The sequence below is a fragment of the Protomyctophum parallelum genome, assembly GCF_964188405.1.
Source record: "Protomyctophum parallelum genome assembly, chromosome: 2".
Lineage (NCBI taxonomy): Eukaryota > Metazoa > Chordata > Actinopteri > Myctophiformes > Myctophidae > Protomyctophum > Protomyctophum parallelum.
Genome location: NC_139699.1, coordinates 51,407,475 through 51,424,036, shown reverse-complemented (window position 1 = coordinate 51,424,036; position 16,562 = coordinate 51,407,475). Strand labels below are relative to the sequence as shown.

General features: G+C 42.4%; 1 protein-coding gene across 1 annotated transcript in view; it reads right to left on the bottom strand.

The window, feature by feature from the left end:
• LOC310854664 (UPF0606 protein KIAA1549L-like) overlaps nucleotides 1-16,562 on the bottom strand; it is a gene marked incomplete at both ends in the record, with an annotated part of 65,661 nt that overhangs the window by 35,210 nt on the left and 13,889 nt on the right. Inside the window, 5 exons of the mRNA XM_083759339.1 lie at nucleotides 97-248; nucleotides 2,649-2,708; nucleotides 9,992-10,160; nucleotides 11,394-11,527; nucleotides 15,516-15,735. Of these exons, the coding sequence (XP_083615465.1) occupies nucleotides 97-248; nucleotides 2,649-2,708; nucleotides 9,992-10,160; nucleotides 11,394-11,527; nucleotides 15,516-15,735 (735 nt within the window). The remainder of the gene's footprint in view (nucleotides 1-96; nucleotides 249-2,648; nucleotides 2,709-9,991; nucleotides 10,161-11,393; nucleotides 11,528-15,515; nucleotides 15,736-16,562) is intronic.

Sequence of the window (16,562 nt, the reverse complement as noted above, 5' to 3'; positions counted from 1 at the left end):
TACGTAAGCAAAACACTTGAGTACCTTTTCCACCACTGATAGTATGTTGGAGGATGAGTGAGTGCTCAATCTGCTCATTCATCCACGGACGTATACCTGGACGGTGTAGCTGCCCACGGTAGTGGCTCTCCTGAAGCGGGTGCCCTGTTGTCCAGCCACCACAAACAGCTCTGCCAGCCGCTGCTCCATTAGACTGGCAAAGCTTTGGTAGTGCCCCTCAAAACTGGAGTTATCCACGTCCTGGATCACTAGTGCCAACCAAAGGGAGGGAGATGAGAAAAAGTCAAAAATGGATGAATGGACAGAGTGAGAGAGAGTAAGAAGAGTGTGGGGTGGGGGTGGGGAACAGATGGATTTCAAGGATGGAGAATAAAGAAAGTTGCAATTAAAGGGACCAGAATCAGGATCCAGATCTGATTTTAATGAGACAAGAAACACTTTATGTGGGTAATGTGTTTTTAGATATTTTTGTATTTCAGTGTCCATGATGTCATGGACTCTGGGCTCACTTCCTTCCTGGACTACAATTCCCATAATGCTTTGGTGCACTGCTCCACCTTGTGGATAGGAGGAGGCGAGGGCTGTCTTAAGCCCAACACACACCGGCTCCGTCCGACGCGGCGCGACGCTGCCGCGCGGCGACGCCTGGAAAATAGAACTGGTTCTATCGGTGCATCAGGCGAGGCGCCAGCGCTCGTCGGACGCCGCCGGTGTGCAATAGGTTCATTGAAAATAACGGAGGCGGCTGTTTTGACGCGCGGCGTTCGCAGACGGTGTGGGAGGCCCTTTACTGAGACAACATGTAGTCCATATTATTAAAGGTTTCATTACATTAATTTACCTGAACTTTGAAAACTTTGAACATTCCCTGGATTTTTTTAAATGTCACAATCCCTTTAAAATAAGATCTGGTTGCAAAAGGGGTGAAGTGTCCCTTTAAGAAATTAATCAGGTCAAATGTTTCAGGAGGTGATAGGGTGCTTCTACTCAGTAGAGCATAGAGTAATAAAAGGATAGAGCAACAACCGGAGCGACAGCCCCGCCCCCTTCTATTCATTTCAGTGGAAGTTGCTCAGTGGCGTTTTTAAGCACCCGGGAGAACGGTCAATTTTTTCAATTTCAATTTGGACACCAAAATGTGGTAGTGCAAACGAGCGCTCAATGTTAAAGCCCAGATGCACGGGGTTTCCTCGTCATAAATCCACAGGTCCGCCCGCAGTCCCCGCTCTTACCACTAGGGCCACGTGCTTCAATGTTGGAGAGCCTCCCTGGCATGGGCGGGCACAGGGGGGGCCGGGGGTGGAATTAAAAAAACAACAACAATGAATTCATTATATTTTCGTAATGACGAAGTGAGGAAGTGAGTCAGTCAGTCAGTCAGTCAGTCAGTCAGACAGACAGACACGTAGGTAGCAACCCACCTCTTCCGTCTTCCTACCTGTGTAGTCAACTTGGCAAAAGTAAAGGCAGTTTACAATAAACCCGCCCCGGCCCTCCGGGTGGATCATGATCTTGGGGAAAAACCTATTTTACAGGAATTCCCCACAAAGTCATTTGGAGAAACCAAACATTCGTTTTCCACCTTTTATTACAAGAAGCGTGCATGCATGGATGGAATATTCTGTTTTATTCTATTTTGTTTTGCGTGCTGACACTTCCAGAATGACAGAAAGTCAGTTAAAAAACATGAAACCCCCGTAGTGCTGGAAGTTATATGGAGCAGGCTTGTGTGTGCTACTGTAGGCCTACTACCTAAATAACTCATGTTTAGGGGAATTGTAAAAAACGCAAAAATAATAACAAAGAAAAAGCGCTCACGGGATTACTTCCCGACATATTGCCCCCCTGGGGGTCAAGTTCAAACTACCATACGCCCAAGCTCCCTGGCCGGGGGCTTGCAGTAGAGTCACACTGTTCGGAAGCAGATTACAGCCGAACGATACGCACTATCACAATTCTGCCTGTGATCTGTACCAATTTTTGAGAGATTTGGACAAAATCTGTAGGAGGAGGAGCAAAAAGTGTGTTTTGAAGAAAATTCAAATTTGGTGGAAATTCTTATTATACATCTTACGGTTCAAGAGTTTTAGGGAAAAACTTAAAGTGGGCCGTTATAGCGCCACCATGAGGCCGACTGATGTAATTCCTTTTGCTTACGGTCTCCGTAAGCACCATTATGTAGTATGGTCGGTGAAGCTCTTTTCATCGCTCCTGCTTCAAATGTAGTCTTCGATTTTCCCATAATAAGTCTATGGAGAACTAATTAATTCATATCAATTAAACTATACAACGGATCTCTTAGCAAAATACAAGCACACGATTCCCGATGAAGCCGGTCGAAAACTGTGGGAGGAGTAGTGTGCCAAAGTATCCTCATTTACAATGCAAAAATGCGACGGTCCGACATGCGCTGCTCCCGTGCTTGTGGTTATGGTTAGGTTTCGGATCAATAGTATGTCGGAACTAAAGCCTGTACCCGGGCAGCACACCTAAACCTAACCTTAACCCATGTCTAACCAATGACTAGTCTAAACTAACTATGCACCCCTTTAAATGAGCACATGCATGCAACAAAATTGCTCCCTTCAGAAGAGGCATGTTATTAATATAGGAGAAACAAGAAGTGAAACAATTGCACTCCTTCCTACCTGTGATAACCCAGAAGTCTCTGGTGGCAATCGAGGTGTTTAGATTGTGGTACTCCAGTGCTGCATGCAAAAAAAGAACAGTGCCAACATTAGTTGTACTGCCTCTCAATTAAAAATATCAATCAATTCCATGGGTTCTATGCACACACGCCATTTTGTAAAGAACTCTGGGTCCTTCCCTACTTCCTAGAAGTTCCTTCACAGCTGTTACCGCTGATATACTAATGAAGGCTCTGTTCCATTCAGGTCAAACAGAGTCAGGGTGCTGGTCACTGGAAACACTCAATAATTCTTATCCCACGATTTTGCAACCCATTTTTTTCACCCAGTGTCAATTATCTAATGTAATCCAGGGCGCTACACTTCCTCTGCCAAGCTGGGCGGGCAGCGAACTGACCTCATGCCTCCTTCTATGCATGAGGAGTCCAAGCTGCTTCTTTTCACCTGACAAAGGGGAGTTATTCCGACCAGTCCCTTTCCCCTCCATCAGGCGCCCGGGCTGGCCAGGGAGAGGTAGTTTAGAGACCAGGATTACTGAATGTTTTTTGTGAGGGTACCTACCCTAGGGCAGGGGTTCTCAACGTTTTTGGCAGGGGACCCCCGGAAATGCTTTGGCCGTGTCTGGCGACCAGCGCACACAGCGTCCCCAGCGGGAATCGAACCCAGGACCTTCTAGCTGTGAGGCGACAGCACTAAAGTGCCCCCTAAACGCTCTCGGAGTTATGGGGGTCCTTGAAATTAAAAACTTTGAGAACCACTGCACACTTAATGGAACAGCTGCCTTAATTAATATCATCTGTAACACCTGTGAAGGAAGTAGGGAAGCGGCACGGAAATAGGAAGAGTTATTCTGCGTGCTTAGAGCCCATTGGAATGAAACACAATTTCAATATAACAATAACAATACATTTCAATATGTACTTGTCCCTTGGCTCTAATCGGATCAATAAACATTTCGTAATATTTTCTAACATCCAAGATAATATAAAACCAACTGGCATGGTTAAAAAAAAAACAATCAATGAGCTTATCCAATCATTCATTGTCATTGAAAGGATAAAATGTATGTCTTAAATATATGCATCACCCATTGAACTTTCTACTCTAAGACTATAGGACTACTTTTAAAACTTCACACATTTGAAAAAACCTGCGTTTTCATACTCATTATTTCAGGTGGATACAGAAACAACACGTCGAGCTTCCAGGCTACCGGGGTACTCAGTCTCGCTTTGTTCGTTTAGTTCTCTTATGTCTATTTCCCGCCTGATTAACTTTTTGTGCTGGTCCAGTGTTTGGTGGTTGGGGGGGTGTATCACACAGGCCTATTAAAGCATAATTGCTGCTGAAATGTACACCCTGGCAGGTTGAGGAAGAGGCGAGAGAGAGAGAGCGAGAGAGAGAGAGAGAGAGAGAGAGAGAGAGAGAGAGAGAGAGAGAGAGAGATTTGGAAAGTTGGTCTAGGAGGAAAGAGGAACAGTAAGGGCTTGTTAATGGCTAGGTCCTCAGGCGCTGTCAGCAGAATCAGTTTAACACTGTCCAATACTTCCAGCCATGTAGAATAATAATCTGTGATGAGGTTTCACATAAAACCCTATACCTCTCTCTCTCTCTCTCTCTCTCTCTCTCTCTCTCTCTCAAGGGGATACAAGCTAGAACATTCTGCGGCAACCAGAGAAGACATGTTTGCAAGATATAGGGAAATTAAGTATCAATTCATTGAGTCCCCTATTATAAAAACTAGCCCGCTCATCCTAGCGCCATTCGATGTGTCGCAAATGGGAAGAAGGCAATAGCGGGAGGGCGATGCGAGTGCTGTACTGTACCCCTTTGTACTGTATTGCACTCCTTAGTATTGCACTGTACTGTAATGTTGTCCTCTGTACTGTACTGAACTGTACTGTACTTTACTGTACTTCAAGAACATTGCCCATCTCTCTCTGGGTATCGAGGCTATCAATAAACTGCAATATGTCCAGAATTCAGCTGCCCGGCGTGCCCGCCTGCTCACCAGTACCCGTTCCAGAGACCATATTACACCTGTCCTCCGTGAACCTTCACTGGCTACCGGTTAAACAAGAATCCACTTCAAAACACTAAATAACCTGGCTCCCCCATACCTCTGTGACCTCCTCAAACGCCATGCCCCCTCTCGCTCCCTCAGGTCTGGTGATGCAAACCTCCTCGACGTCCCCAAAACCAAACGCTGTATGTGGGGGGACAGAGCTTTCGCCTTTGCTGCCCCAACCCTGTGGAATGCCCTCCCTAAGGCACTCAGAGATGCCCCTACTCTTCAAACCTTCAAATCCACCCTCAAAACCCACCTATTCAAAAATTCCTTCCCTAGCTAACCCTTTTCACTGTCTTTTAATGTTCTTTAGCTTTTAGTGTTATTTTTCCTTTTTCTATTAAAGTTGTTTTTAATTTGTTGTTACCTCTGTAAAGCCCCCCCATGTAAAGCGTCTTTGGGTACTCAGAAAAGCGATATATAAGTTTGAGATATTATTATTATTATTACTTCTTTGTATTTGTACTGTATTTTACTGTACTTCTTTGTACTGCACTGTACTTACTGTATTTTACTGTACTTCTTTGTTCTGTACTGTACTGTACCCCTTTGTACTGTACTGTACTGCACTCCTTAGTATTGCACTGTACTGTAATGTTGTCCTCTGTACTGTACTGTACTGAACTGTACTGTACTGTACTTCTTTGTTCTGTACTTTATTTTACTGTACTTCTTTGTACTGTACTGTACTGTACTGTACTGTACTGTACTGTACTGTACTGTACTGTACTGTACTGTACTGTACTGTACTGTACTGTACTGTACTGTACTGTACTGTACACTGTACTGTATTGTACTGTATTGTACTGTACTGTTAGTATTGTTATTAATGTTGTTATTGTTGTTGTTATTGTTGTTGTTCTTCTTCTTCTTCTTATAATGATTATTATTGTAAATGAGTAAGTTTACAAAGAAGCTTATTATTATTATTATTATTATTATTGTTATTATTATGATTCTTAGTATTAGTATTATTATTGTGATTATTACATGGATTATTGTTGTGATGTGAGCTTGCTTGTAAATGAGTGAGTTTACAGGTGACCATGTATGATACGACATGGGTACACCTTTTAGCTCACATGTTTTCACTTGTATAATAGATTGTCAGAAAGGGATAAAGAACTACACGCATCAAATGCTGCAACTTATCAATCAATGGCACTGCCAAAATTGCCAAATCTAAAAAATATATATTTTATTATTGACATTTTTACCAACAAATAAATAGGCTAGTTACAGTAGCTAAGCTGCCCACTTAAGCACCCTGACCACGCCCAGCACAATGACATTAGCACCCCTGGCTAGTTACAGTAGCTGCCCACTTAAGCACCCTGACCACTGCAACAATGACATTAGCACCCCTCCCCACCCCAAGGATGGCCTATAGGTGAGGAATGTTGTTTTTCCAGTTCTAGATGGGAGATCATTAAGATGCTGCTGCATCCTGTATTAAGATGCATCCTTACTTCCTTCCTTTCAAGCAATGGAATTTAATTGAATGCCTGGAAATGTACCATTGTTTTGTCTGTAACTATAGAGTTTTTTCCACTTTTGATCTAAGGGGGCAAAGAGGTTGATTTAGGGTTTAGGGGGCAAATACCCCCTTTGCCCCCCGTGGTGCCGGACCTGCAAATCCAAAAGTAGTGTGAAATGCAGCCTACTGTTAGGGGAGCAAACACCCCTTTGCCCCTCCCCCCCTTCCCTCGTGGCGCCGGGCCTGCAAATCCAAAAGTAGTGTGAATATTTCCACAGCCTAATTACTAAAGGATATACTAAATAAAAACAACTTTATTGGGGGGGAAACACTTCTACAATCAAAAACTGTGGAATGAACTGCTGAGGAGTGTGGCAGACCATTGTCTGACCACGCCACGGACTTCCACGCTTAATGCTTGAAGCGTGACAGTGCTGCGGAGAAATCACCGTGCCTCTTGTCTGAAGCAGCTAGCATGGAAGCTATATGGATTATGGAACCTTTCCCTCCGATTGCACACAACCATGCCATTATCCACGCGTCCATATCCGATAGCTTTTAAATGTAAATGTCCCATCCACTGAGCAAAAGCGGTATAAACGCCTTCTTCATTCATTCGATTCATTTGGGTTTTCTGACGGAGCTCAGCTGTAGTGTACTGTACTGCTGCTGGCTCTATGGAGCAGTGTAGAGTAGGCGTGGCGCAGCATTAGAAGGGCGCAGCAAATTCACGACATTGAGGGGTAGAAACGATCCCGGTCGCGTGGTTCATGTAACGCGTGTGTCACTGTGAAGGACTGGCCCCATTAAGTGAACGTAGTTGGCGTAGTAGACGCCAACATGACGATTTTGACGTAGGCTGTTGAGCTTGAGCAACAACAGCGTGTTTCACAAAAGTAATATTTGTACAGTAAATAAGACATTTCGGTGAATGCAATGTAGCCTATATGTATTCTGGGAGTGTGCAGATTTTATTTTGCATAGAGAGATGTGTGGTAAAAGTGTGGTTCGGTCGGAGAAAGAGTAGGGATAAAGGCAGATAAACGGCCATGTTTATGTACCCCCTGTCTATTAGGGTAGCAGGATACAACATAATACATACTCTCATTATAATTCATATAATAATGTTCAATATATTAAAGGTGGTTTGCAGGTTTAATGTCAAACTCAAAATCCCCTTGTCAGTTATCATGGGAGATCTGAGAGCTGAAGAAAGCAGCTGTCAGGACTGTCGGGTCTCTGCTCGTGTCAAGAGTGTGATTTGACACTAATAAGAAACCAGCGCTTCTTTCACCTGACAAATAGCACTATGTGATCATTTCTTGTTTGACACTCATTTACTTTACTTTCTCTAATAACAACCTAAAACATGAACCTTGGTTGAAAAAAAAAAAAAGTTGTCCTTTAGTAAAATTGAATTGGATTGAATGGAATGGAATTGAGGCTTCACCCATTTGATGGCTGCTCAGATGGTCATCATGAGCAGTGATGACCCAATGGTTGGGAATCTGAAATAATAAAATAAATTTGTATTCCCGTTGTTCCCGTTGCCGTGTTTTCCGGTGTCGCTTTGCCCCCCCCCCCCCGTTAGTTTTAAGTCTCATCAGTCGCTACCTGTTGGAATAAAATATGGATTTACCAAACGAACTATTCCAAGACGTATTACGAAACATGTCAGATTCATACACTGCATCAAGGCTTTTATTGGGTAGACTTAGGGCCGATTCATACTCCTATTTTAGAGCCGAATAAAAGTCGGTTCGGCTCTGTAGAGCCTACAATTTGACGTCATTTGAGGTTCGGGGGGGGCGGGTACCGTCCTAAAGTCGGCTCTTCGGTGCTACTGAAAATTTCTGACGAGCCGAAATCATTTCGGCACTACAGCGCCGAAACAGCAGTAAAATAGGAGTATGAATCGGCCCTTAGGGTCTATGATGATGCCCTTGATCAAGGAGAATTGCGGGTACTTATTCCAGATTGTGGTTTCCTGCCTGATGACTACAAGTCAGTGACTACAACATGAAATCTTTCAGACCATGGGCCAAGGTGTTGTGAGAATTCTTACCACAGTTAATTATTTACCGCAATAATTGGCTTTGAAGTGAAGAGACAGCTGCCGCTGCTAACATATGCCAGGTCTCTCTCTCGCAACTCCCATGAATAGTGCAATATGACTAATGGCAGCAGGAGTTTCAGTTTTCTTTCTTTCTTGACCTCATACTAGTTCAAATTAAATTTGTACTGTGTAGAAATACACAGTACACACAACGATACACGAGAGGTTGTGGTAGATTATTATTATTATTATATCAGGACTATGGGTGTTGCTGGCATGAATGATGCAAAGTCAATCAAGTTCAAGGTTGTACTTTATTGTTAAATCCTGTGTACAGGTACAAAAGAGTAAAACTTATTTTTGTTTGGCTTCCTTCAGCATTGGTCCTGTAGCTGTGATAGCAGCAAGATTCACCCGCAATGTTTGAAATTGACACTAAACAAAACATAGCTGCGATTTATCGTGATTGTACAACGCAGAACTTCAATGCATTCCAATTGTGAGCCCCAATTAAACCATGTTATAAAGTACAATAAAAATGGTGTTAGGTCAACATTATAAGTACATAAAAAGAAGGAGCAATGAAGGAGAAATGCATGTGAACGTGCATGGTATATATCAGAATAAATAAAGTGAAGCGCTTTGTATCCAGTAGTATCCAGAAGCAGTCAAGTGTGAGGTTGTAACTGAAATCATGTGTGGCATATCAAGATCAGGACAGGGTGACATATATTATCCCTATGCTCTATGCGTTTTATTAAGTCATGCTCTGCCCGTCTCTCTCCCTCTCTCTCTCTCTCTCTCTCTCTGTGGTGCAAGACGGGGAATTATGCCACTAGTGATGTTCTCTCTCGATTAATTTTTTACACAATGAGTAGTGCATAAGCCAACTGTGACATGATTTTTGTATTGCAGTGTTTTAATAAAGGTGCTTTTAAAGGTTCTCTCTCTCTCTCTCTCTCTCTCTCTCTCTCTCTCTCTCTGTCTCTCTCTCTCTCTCTCTCTCGTCTGTCTACTGTTCCCTATCAATAAAGCCCCCAAAACAAATCTTAACTAAATAATTAAAAAGAAGTGATCACACGATCAGGCTAAATTAAAATTATGTCTTATAGAATACTGCAAACTTCAGAAAGGAACCACTGTCTCAGAGTCTTTATCTCCCCGTACACAAAACAGTGTATAAATCTTTTCCCAGTAAAAAAATGGGCAAGCAAACATACTGGGAGTCAACTGGGAGTGCCATTTAGACTCCTGCTGATTCCGTCATTCCTCATTTGTCATTCCATTCGTATGGCAGGATTGCAAGAAGCAGCTCGTTAGTACTGAGTACAGTAAGTACAGTATGCATGCCCTTCAGATGAATGGCAAGAAGGGCTCAGTTATACCTTTGCATCAAATGTTTTCCAATCACTCCGTCATTAAAACAACAACAGCTGTGTGAAGGCAGAACGACAGTCACAAACATGTCATTTACTCAAAGGCTGGGAGCCGTCACTCATCCTTACTGCTTTCTTAGTGGTTCCTTTTTCGATCTCCAGTGGCCCTTCATGTAGAGTTCAGTCTGTCAAAAATGTTTTCCATTTGGCCAACTGAAATGAGGAAACTGGAGTTTCTAGGAATAGAAGCAGGCTTTTAAAAAGAAAAGCACACTTAACCCTTTAACCTTTGCGCTAAACAGAAAAATTCAGAGTCAACCAAACTCTCTCAGTCGGTCAACAATGATACAACTATAAGTAACTTACGCTCTGCAATGATGAGTGGGGGGTAGAAGAGGAAGTAGCCCACCAGTTCGGCCGTCAGCTGGCTGAGCAGGTTGGAGGCAGTGGTACCATTAAGGTAGACGGTCCCATTCCTCACAGTGTACACCAAGGAGACAGCAAGAGAGCCCACCACCTGGGAGACACTCAGCATCTAGGAGGCAACACCAAGCACACATGGTAAATGGTGCATTTATCTGGTGCTTTTACCCAAAGCGCATTACATTCACCGATTCACACACCCATTCACACACGGATGGCAGAGGAAAACCATGCAAGGCACCAACCTGCACATCGGGAGCAATTAGGGGTTCAGCGTCTTGCTCAAAGACACTTCGAGATCGAACTGGGAACCTCGCGGTTCCCATCCGGCTGTTCTACCGGCCACTCTACCCCTGAGCCAATGCAGCCCCACATGCCCAGAGTTGGGATGTAGAGTTAACAATAATTATATTATTATATATTATTATTATATTAATTCTATTTAGCTCTATTTAACTATAAGAGAGTGTACAAATTGAATCAAAATGGCAATAAACTGCCAATTAAGAAGCAGTTGCAACGTTTAGGTTTAATGCTACTACATGTTAATGTGGAAGCTCATTAATACAAACATTATCTCCCCAAGCTACTATCAGTTCACATCTGAGAAGCAGCTTTCATTTAAAAAGGCAAACATGCAACTACAAAGGCATGATAATTACCCACAAATTGCACACACACAGCTTGCTTCCTGCTACTTTACTTTAAACTTCCTACATTACTGGCAATATTTCCGGATGCAAAAGAGTTAACAAAATATTACTTTAAACCCTGTATATATTTCAATCTGTATTTTCACAGCTGGAAACTTGAGTAATTACATTGACCTAAAAAGGGTAACACATTCTACTGTATTGGACTAGGGACTTTCTGCCCTAGTCCAATACAGTAGAATGTGTCAACATTACCTCATATCATGCTAAATGTAATATTTGAGCCTCCCGTGAGAAACAATGACAATATTCAACTCTGTCCATGTGTTGACTGTACTGTTAACAAACGTTTTAACAAATTAACTGCTCGTGACGGAACGTTCTGCCAATTAGAATCCAACCCGCAACTGCTTTTGGCAGGATGTCCAATATTGACTTTTTTGCCGATATCCACTTTGCCGATACAGATATCAACCGATACTGATATATGCGGTCGTGGAATTAACACATTATGACTACTTTTATTGTGATTCCCCGCTGGATGCATTCATAAATGTAAGCTTTATCATAAATTCGGGAGAATACATTAATACATTAATGTGCACTATAACCTTGAAAGGGATGATGCGGTTAATGGTTACGCCACAGACACATAAGTTCTAAGAGTGAAAGAACAGCCTCTCACAGTGTACCTGAACAGTGAGTCTGCTGTGGGTGTTGAGCACTTTGCTCTGTGCTTCAGAGAACACATTCTCAAGCCTTTGTTCCATCATCTGAGAGAAGCGGCAGGATCGTGAGTCATCTCCTGCTCCCACAAATCGCAGCACTGAAACACAAAACATCAGCATACGTGTGTAAACACCCATGGTATCGAACCTGGGTCTCCCGCGTGGAAAGCCAACATCCTAACCACTAAGCCAAAGGCAATTGCCTAGATGGCTTGGGGGAGATATTAGACTTTTGAGGCCATCTGCTACACTCACTCCCCTTTTGACTTCCTCCAACGGGGAAACCCAACTGAGCAGGGCTTCACTGTGTTTTTTGTTGATGTTCAATAACGTTTGATAATTGTTTCTCATTCATGAACGCAAAACATACAGCATGTGTATTCACCAATTCCTCAGCAATCACCTGATCACTGCTCCCACTCCCAGTCTCCCACCACAATCAATTGTACCATCATTTGGGGCTACACCCCTCTTGTTGAGAGGGAACAACTGATGAATGTAACTCATCTCCATACACACTGGGAGTGATTATTTGTGCAATTCATTTGCATTGATTTGATGAGTACATCCACACTGAACACGAATGGAACGCAGCGATCAAATGACACTCACCAAAACGATTTTTCAGTGTGAATAAAATCACCAACCTGTATGATTTATTTGTCTCTCCTGGTGTGTATGTAAGTGACCTTTAGAATATGAATATGTTATTCTGTGTGAAATGATGAGACTGTCTCGAGCGTACAACTACGACTTTATTTGAAAGACGTTTCGATCCACCAAGGATCTTCCAAACAGCTAGTCAATATTGGGGCTGAGATAATACATTAAAATTGGAATTATACACAAAGCAGACGAGACATTGAGCTCTGTGCTTTATGGTCCTATCGTTGGGTGCGCCTTACAGCACAATTAAGTGCCCATTTTCAGCAACGCCCTGCACATAGAAACACACATTAAAACCTGGGAGCTGACCAGTACAACCTCAGTCTTATGCTGTTGGCCACTAAGGGTTCAGTGCCTTGCTCAAGGGCACTTTGGCGGTGTTGGGTGAGTGATGACCATTCTCCTCCCTACCCAGAATTTTCCTGCCCTTCCGGGGAATCGAACCGGCAACCTTTCAGCTGCTCTACCGTTAGGGCGGCCACCGCTACCCTGCAAAATATTTATCTTGAAAAACATTTTAAATTAGTTCAACTAGCCGATCTACATCGACATGTGAGCTTGTAGATACCGGAAAGCTATTTTAACTATTTTAAAATGTTTTTCAAAATAGTAAAAAATGGCAAATAAGTTTAGGTAAGTGGGGTGACGCAAGATATGCTCTTTTATTTAAGTTTTTAAAGTCAGAGGGCCTCATTCAACTGTGCTGTACTAAAACAGAGTTGAGCCAGAAGCTCTCTACCTACAGTACTTCTCTTATTCCTACTCTCACCTACAGCACATATGGTCATAAATGTGGGTCATGAGTCATGAGTTATGAAAAAAAAAAAAAAAAAAACATCACAGATGCGAGCAACAAAAATGGGTTTTCTCAGGAGGGTGGCTGATGGCCTCTCCCTTCAGGATAGGATAAGAAGCTCAGTCATCCGCGAGGATTGGAATGGAATGGAAAATGTTTTATGGGCTTTTTTATGCCTTTATTGATAGGACAGGATGGTAGACTGAAATGGGGAGAGAGATGGGGAGTGACACCCAGCAAAGGTTGTCGGGATTCGAACCCGCTACACACTGTGAGGCTGTCATTGCAGCCTAGGGTGCCTGGACTACTTTTTTTTGGCAACTGAATTGACCTGAATTATAATTTTGTTGAGGGATGGTATAAATTAGGCATATGATTTGGGCTCCTGCTTCTGTATTGTAATTTAAACCACTTGACCCACACCCACCTCGTTTTTCTCTGCTCTGAAGACATGCCCAGAACAAGTTGACTTTTTCCGCTCCATTTCTCTCTGTCTACCACATCCTCGCCAGTCAGTGGTATTATGCTGATTAATACTGTGCCTATTTATTAATAAATTATATGTAATCAACAATATACAGTTCACAGATTTATAAAATTGGCTGGTCTGCACATTTCTTGAATCCACCAGTAATTTAAAATGACACTAAATTACAAATTTAGTGTTTTATTTGTGCACAAATAATTAGTGAATGAAGCCCATTCTCCAGAATCTCCATGCATGCTCCGGGCCCAAACTTTAGTTATCCATATTTAGTATTTTCATAAATACTAAATGCCCTAATGAATACTTTGTCGTATGATAATGTCATGCAAAAGTTCTGACAAAATGTGTTCTGACATCTGCATAGACTCCAAATTTGGGCATGCCTGACAAAGAACTCCATATAAATATGGGCATAAAAGTGAAATCTGCGCCATCTCATCTAACTAACTATAAATGTACAAAGTCTCTGTACATACGTGTGTACATCTGTAATCCACGTAACTCGAGCACCGTTCGCCCCACTGACTTAAAATTTGACACACACATTCCACACCCCCTGTCAGATACACAGTTGTCTAGAACCACCACAAAAGCCCCTGCCCGGGCTCTGGACAGGGCCCAAATTAGCCAATTGATCACACCTGATCACCCCTAGATCTCCATATATGGAGCTGGCCTGTTCTGACATCTGCATAGACTCCACATTTGGGCATGCCTGATAAAGAACTCTCAAATCTCAGCCTCTCTGTAAAACATTGAAATAAAACATTGACGTAATTAATCTATCTTTCAAAATCATTTGATGGGTAAAAGGAATCTTACTGGTTGTTAATGTTGATGTAATGTTGGTGACGTAATTAAGATATGTTTCAATATTGGTTGGGTAACAGGTAACGTATGTACTGTAAGTTGAGTACTATACTGTGGTCGGCTGGCTGTTATGTGCTCAGTGGTATACTGATGTTGAGGGTGACGTAATTAAGATATGTATCAATGCCGGGGTATAACTGGCTTTTGATGGTGACGTAATAAAGATAGGTTTCAGATTACATACATGTTACATACATTCAATTTAATTCACCCGACACTGTCCTAATTACGTCACCATCGACAGCCAGTTATAACCTGACACTGAAACATATCTTAATTACTTCACCATCAACATCAGTATATATACCTCCGAGCATACGCACATTTGTACGAGAACGACCACAGTACTTGCGCGCTCTGCTTGCGCAAGTAATAACTGGGTCCGGCAAGCATTTCCAACTTGCATCGTTCCATGTAGGCCAGTGCCCAATGGGCACCGCTCTATAGTATATAATACAAGTAAGACGCGCGAACGCGGGAAGCGAACGCAGCTCATAAATTGCAATAACAACAATTCTAATAAATTACGTACTTTTTTAAGGTTTTTTTTTAAGTTCTCTTTTTTCTTTTTAAGATTTTTTTTTTAAGTTACGTTTTTTTAAGTTACGTTTTTTTAAGTTATTTTTTTAGTGTGTGTATGTGTGTTTGTGTGTGTGCGTGTGTTTTTTGTGTGATACAGCTGCACCCTCTGGTGGCGGGCGGGTGGTGTTACAGAGTGACACACACACACACACACACACACACACACACACAGACAGACATGTTCTGCTAGGTCTCATAGTGCTCACTGCCTTCGCAAACATGAAAACATTCATAAATAAATAAATAATAAAATGTATAAAACCTGGCTTCCCAAAATAGGGAAGCCAGGTTTAAAGTGGTTAAATCTGTGTGTGTTTTATAATAATATTTAGCCAATGAAAAGTATTGTGACCAAATAATAACTACACTGGATCCGCCTATAAAATATGGGACCCGCATTTGCGATTTATTGGCCCTCAATTTTTTTATTTATTATCATTTATTTATTTATAGTCCGATGCAGGTGTGACCTGAGCTGTCTGTGTTTGTTTTGTTTTCGTTAAAATCAATCAAAACAAAAAATGCATTATTGTGTTATTGCGTTATTTTTTCCATTTCCTGAAAAGTAGGCTAATGGTTTTTCACAAGGTTTTCTGCCCGACAGTGACAAACAATATTTTCACATTGTGACAAGTAGAATTAATCTCAAAATGAATTTTCTCCATGTACTCTCAGACAAGCTGACCTGTTTTGAGCTGGAAGCCGCTGGCCGGGCTGGGTCTCCACAGGGCAGCAGTGAGGGGCAGGGCTGTTACCATGGGCAGGTACTGTCGCAGGTCAGCGATCAGCCTATCGCGGCCGTAGGAGGCCAAGGACTCTATCACCACGGACGGGGGGTACACCATGTCTGTCCCAGTCACGTGATAGGCCACCGTCATGTTGGGAGACCCAAATACAGTCTCCACCTGGGGGGAGGGGGGGGGGGGGGGGGGTGAGGGAGAGCAGTGAAAGGAGATTGTCTTCTAACTGGAACAGCAAGTTCAGTCAGACAACTCACGAATAGATTTAACCAATATTTATTAGAGAATGAGAATACAAGTGTGCATACAATATTAGACTTGCCGTTCGGCTCTGCTGCATTTTCTCCCTGCTCGGCACGATTAAACACCATCGTAAAACATAAAGAGCAGGGGGATAGATATACAATAAAACCCCCACGGGGAGCATAAATAACAGAGCCCACCGGTGGTGCTGGGATGGTGGTGGGAGCAAACATCACATAACGACCAGGAACCATAGCAGAGGAAGGCAGGAAGAGCATGCAGACTGGTGAGCTTAAGTAGCCCGTCCAATTGGTCAGGTGACTGCCACATCAGCGAATGACGTGTGGGACTTGCTTATACACCCACATAGTAATGCAGCATGTTAACCCCTTGAGTATAGTATGCGCCTTTGAGCATGGCATGAACCCCCTCGAGTATGTCTGCCTGAACTAACTCTGCAGGCTACGCATCATTTATTTCCAGTGGTGGAAAAAGTACTCAATTTTTTTTACTTGAGTAAAAACATCAATACTGCACTGTTGAAATACTGCATTACAAGTACAAGTCTGGAATTCAAAATCTGCTTGAGTAAAAGTACAAAGGTATTGGCTTCAAAATGTACTTAAAGTACCAAAAGTATAAAGCACTCGTTATATGCTGAATGTCCCAATTCAAGTTTTTCTTTTTTTTTAAATGTATAAAAATCCTTTGAAAATAGTAAAGGATAAAAAAAGAGAAGAAAATAAGAT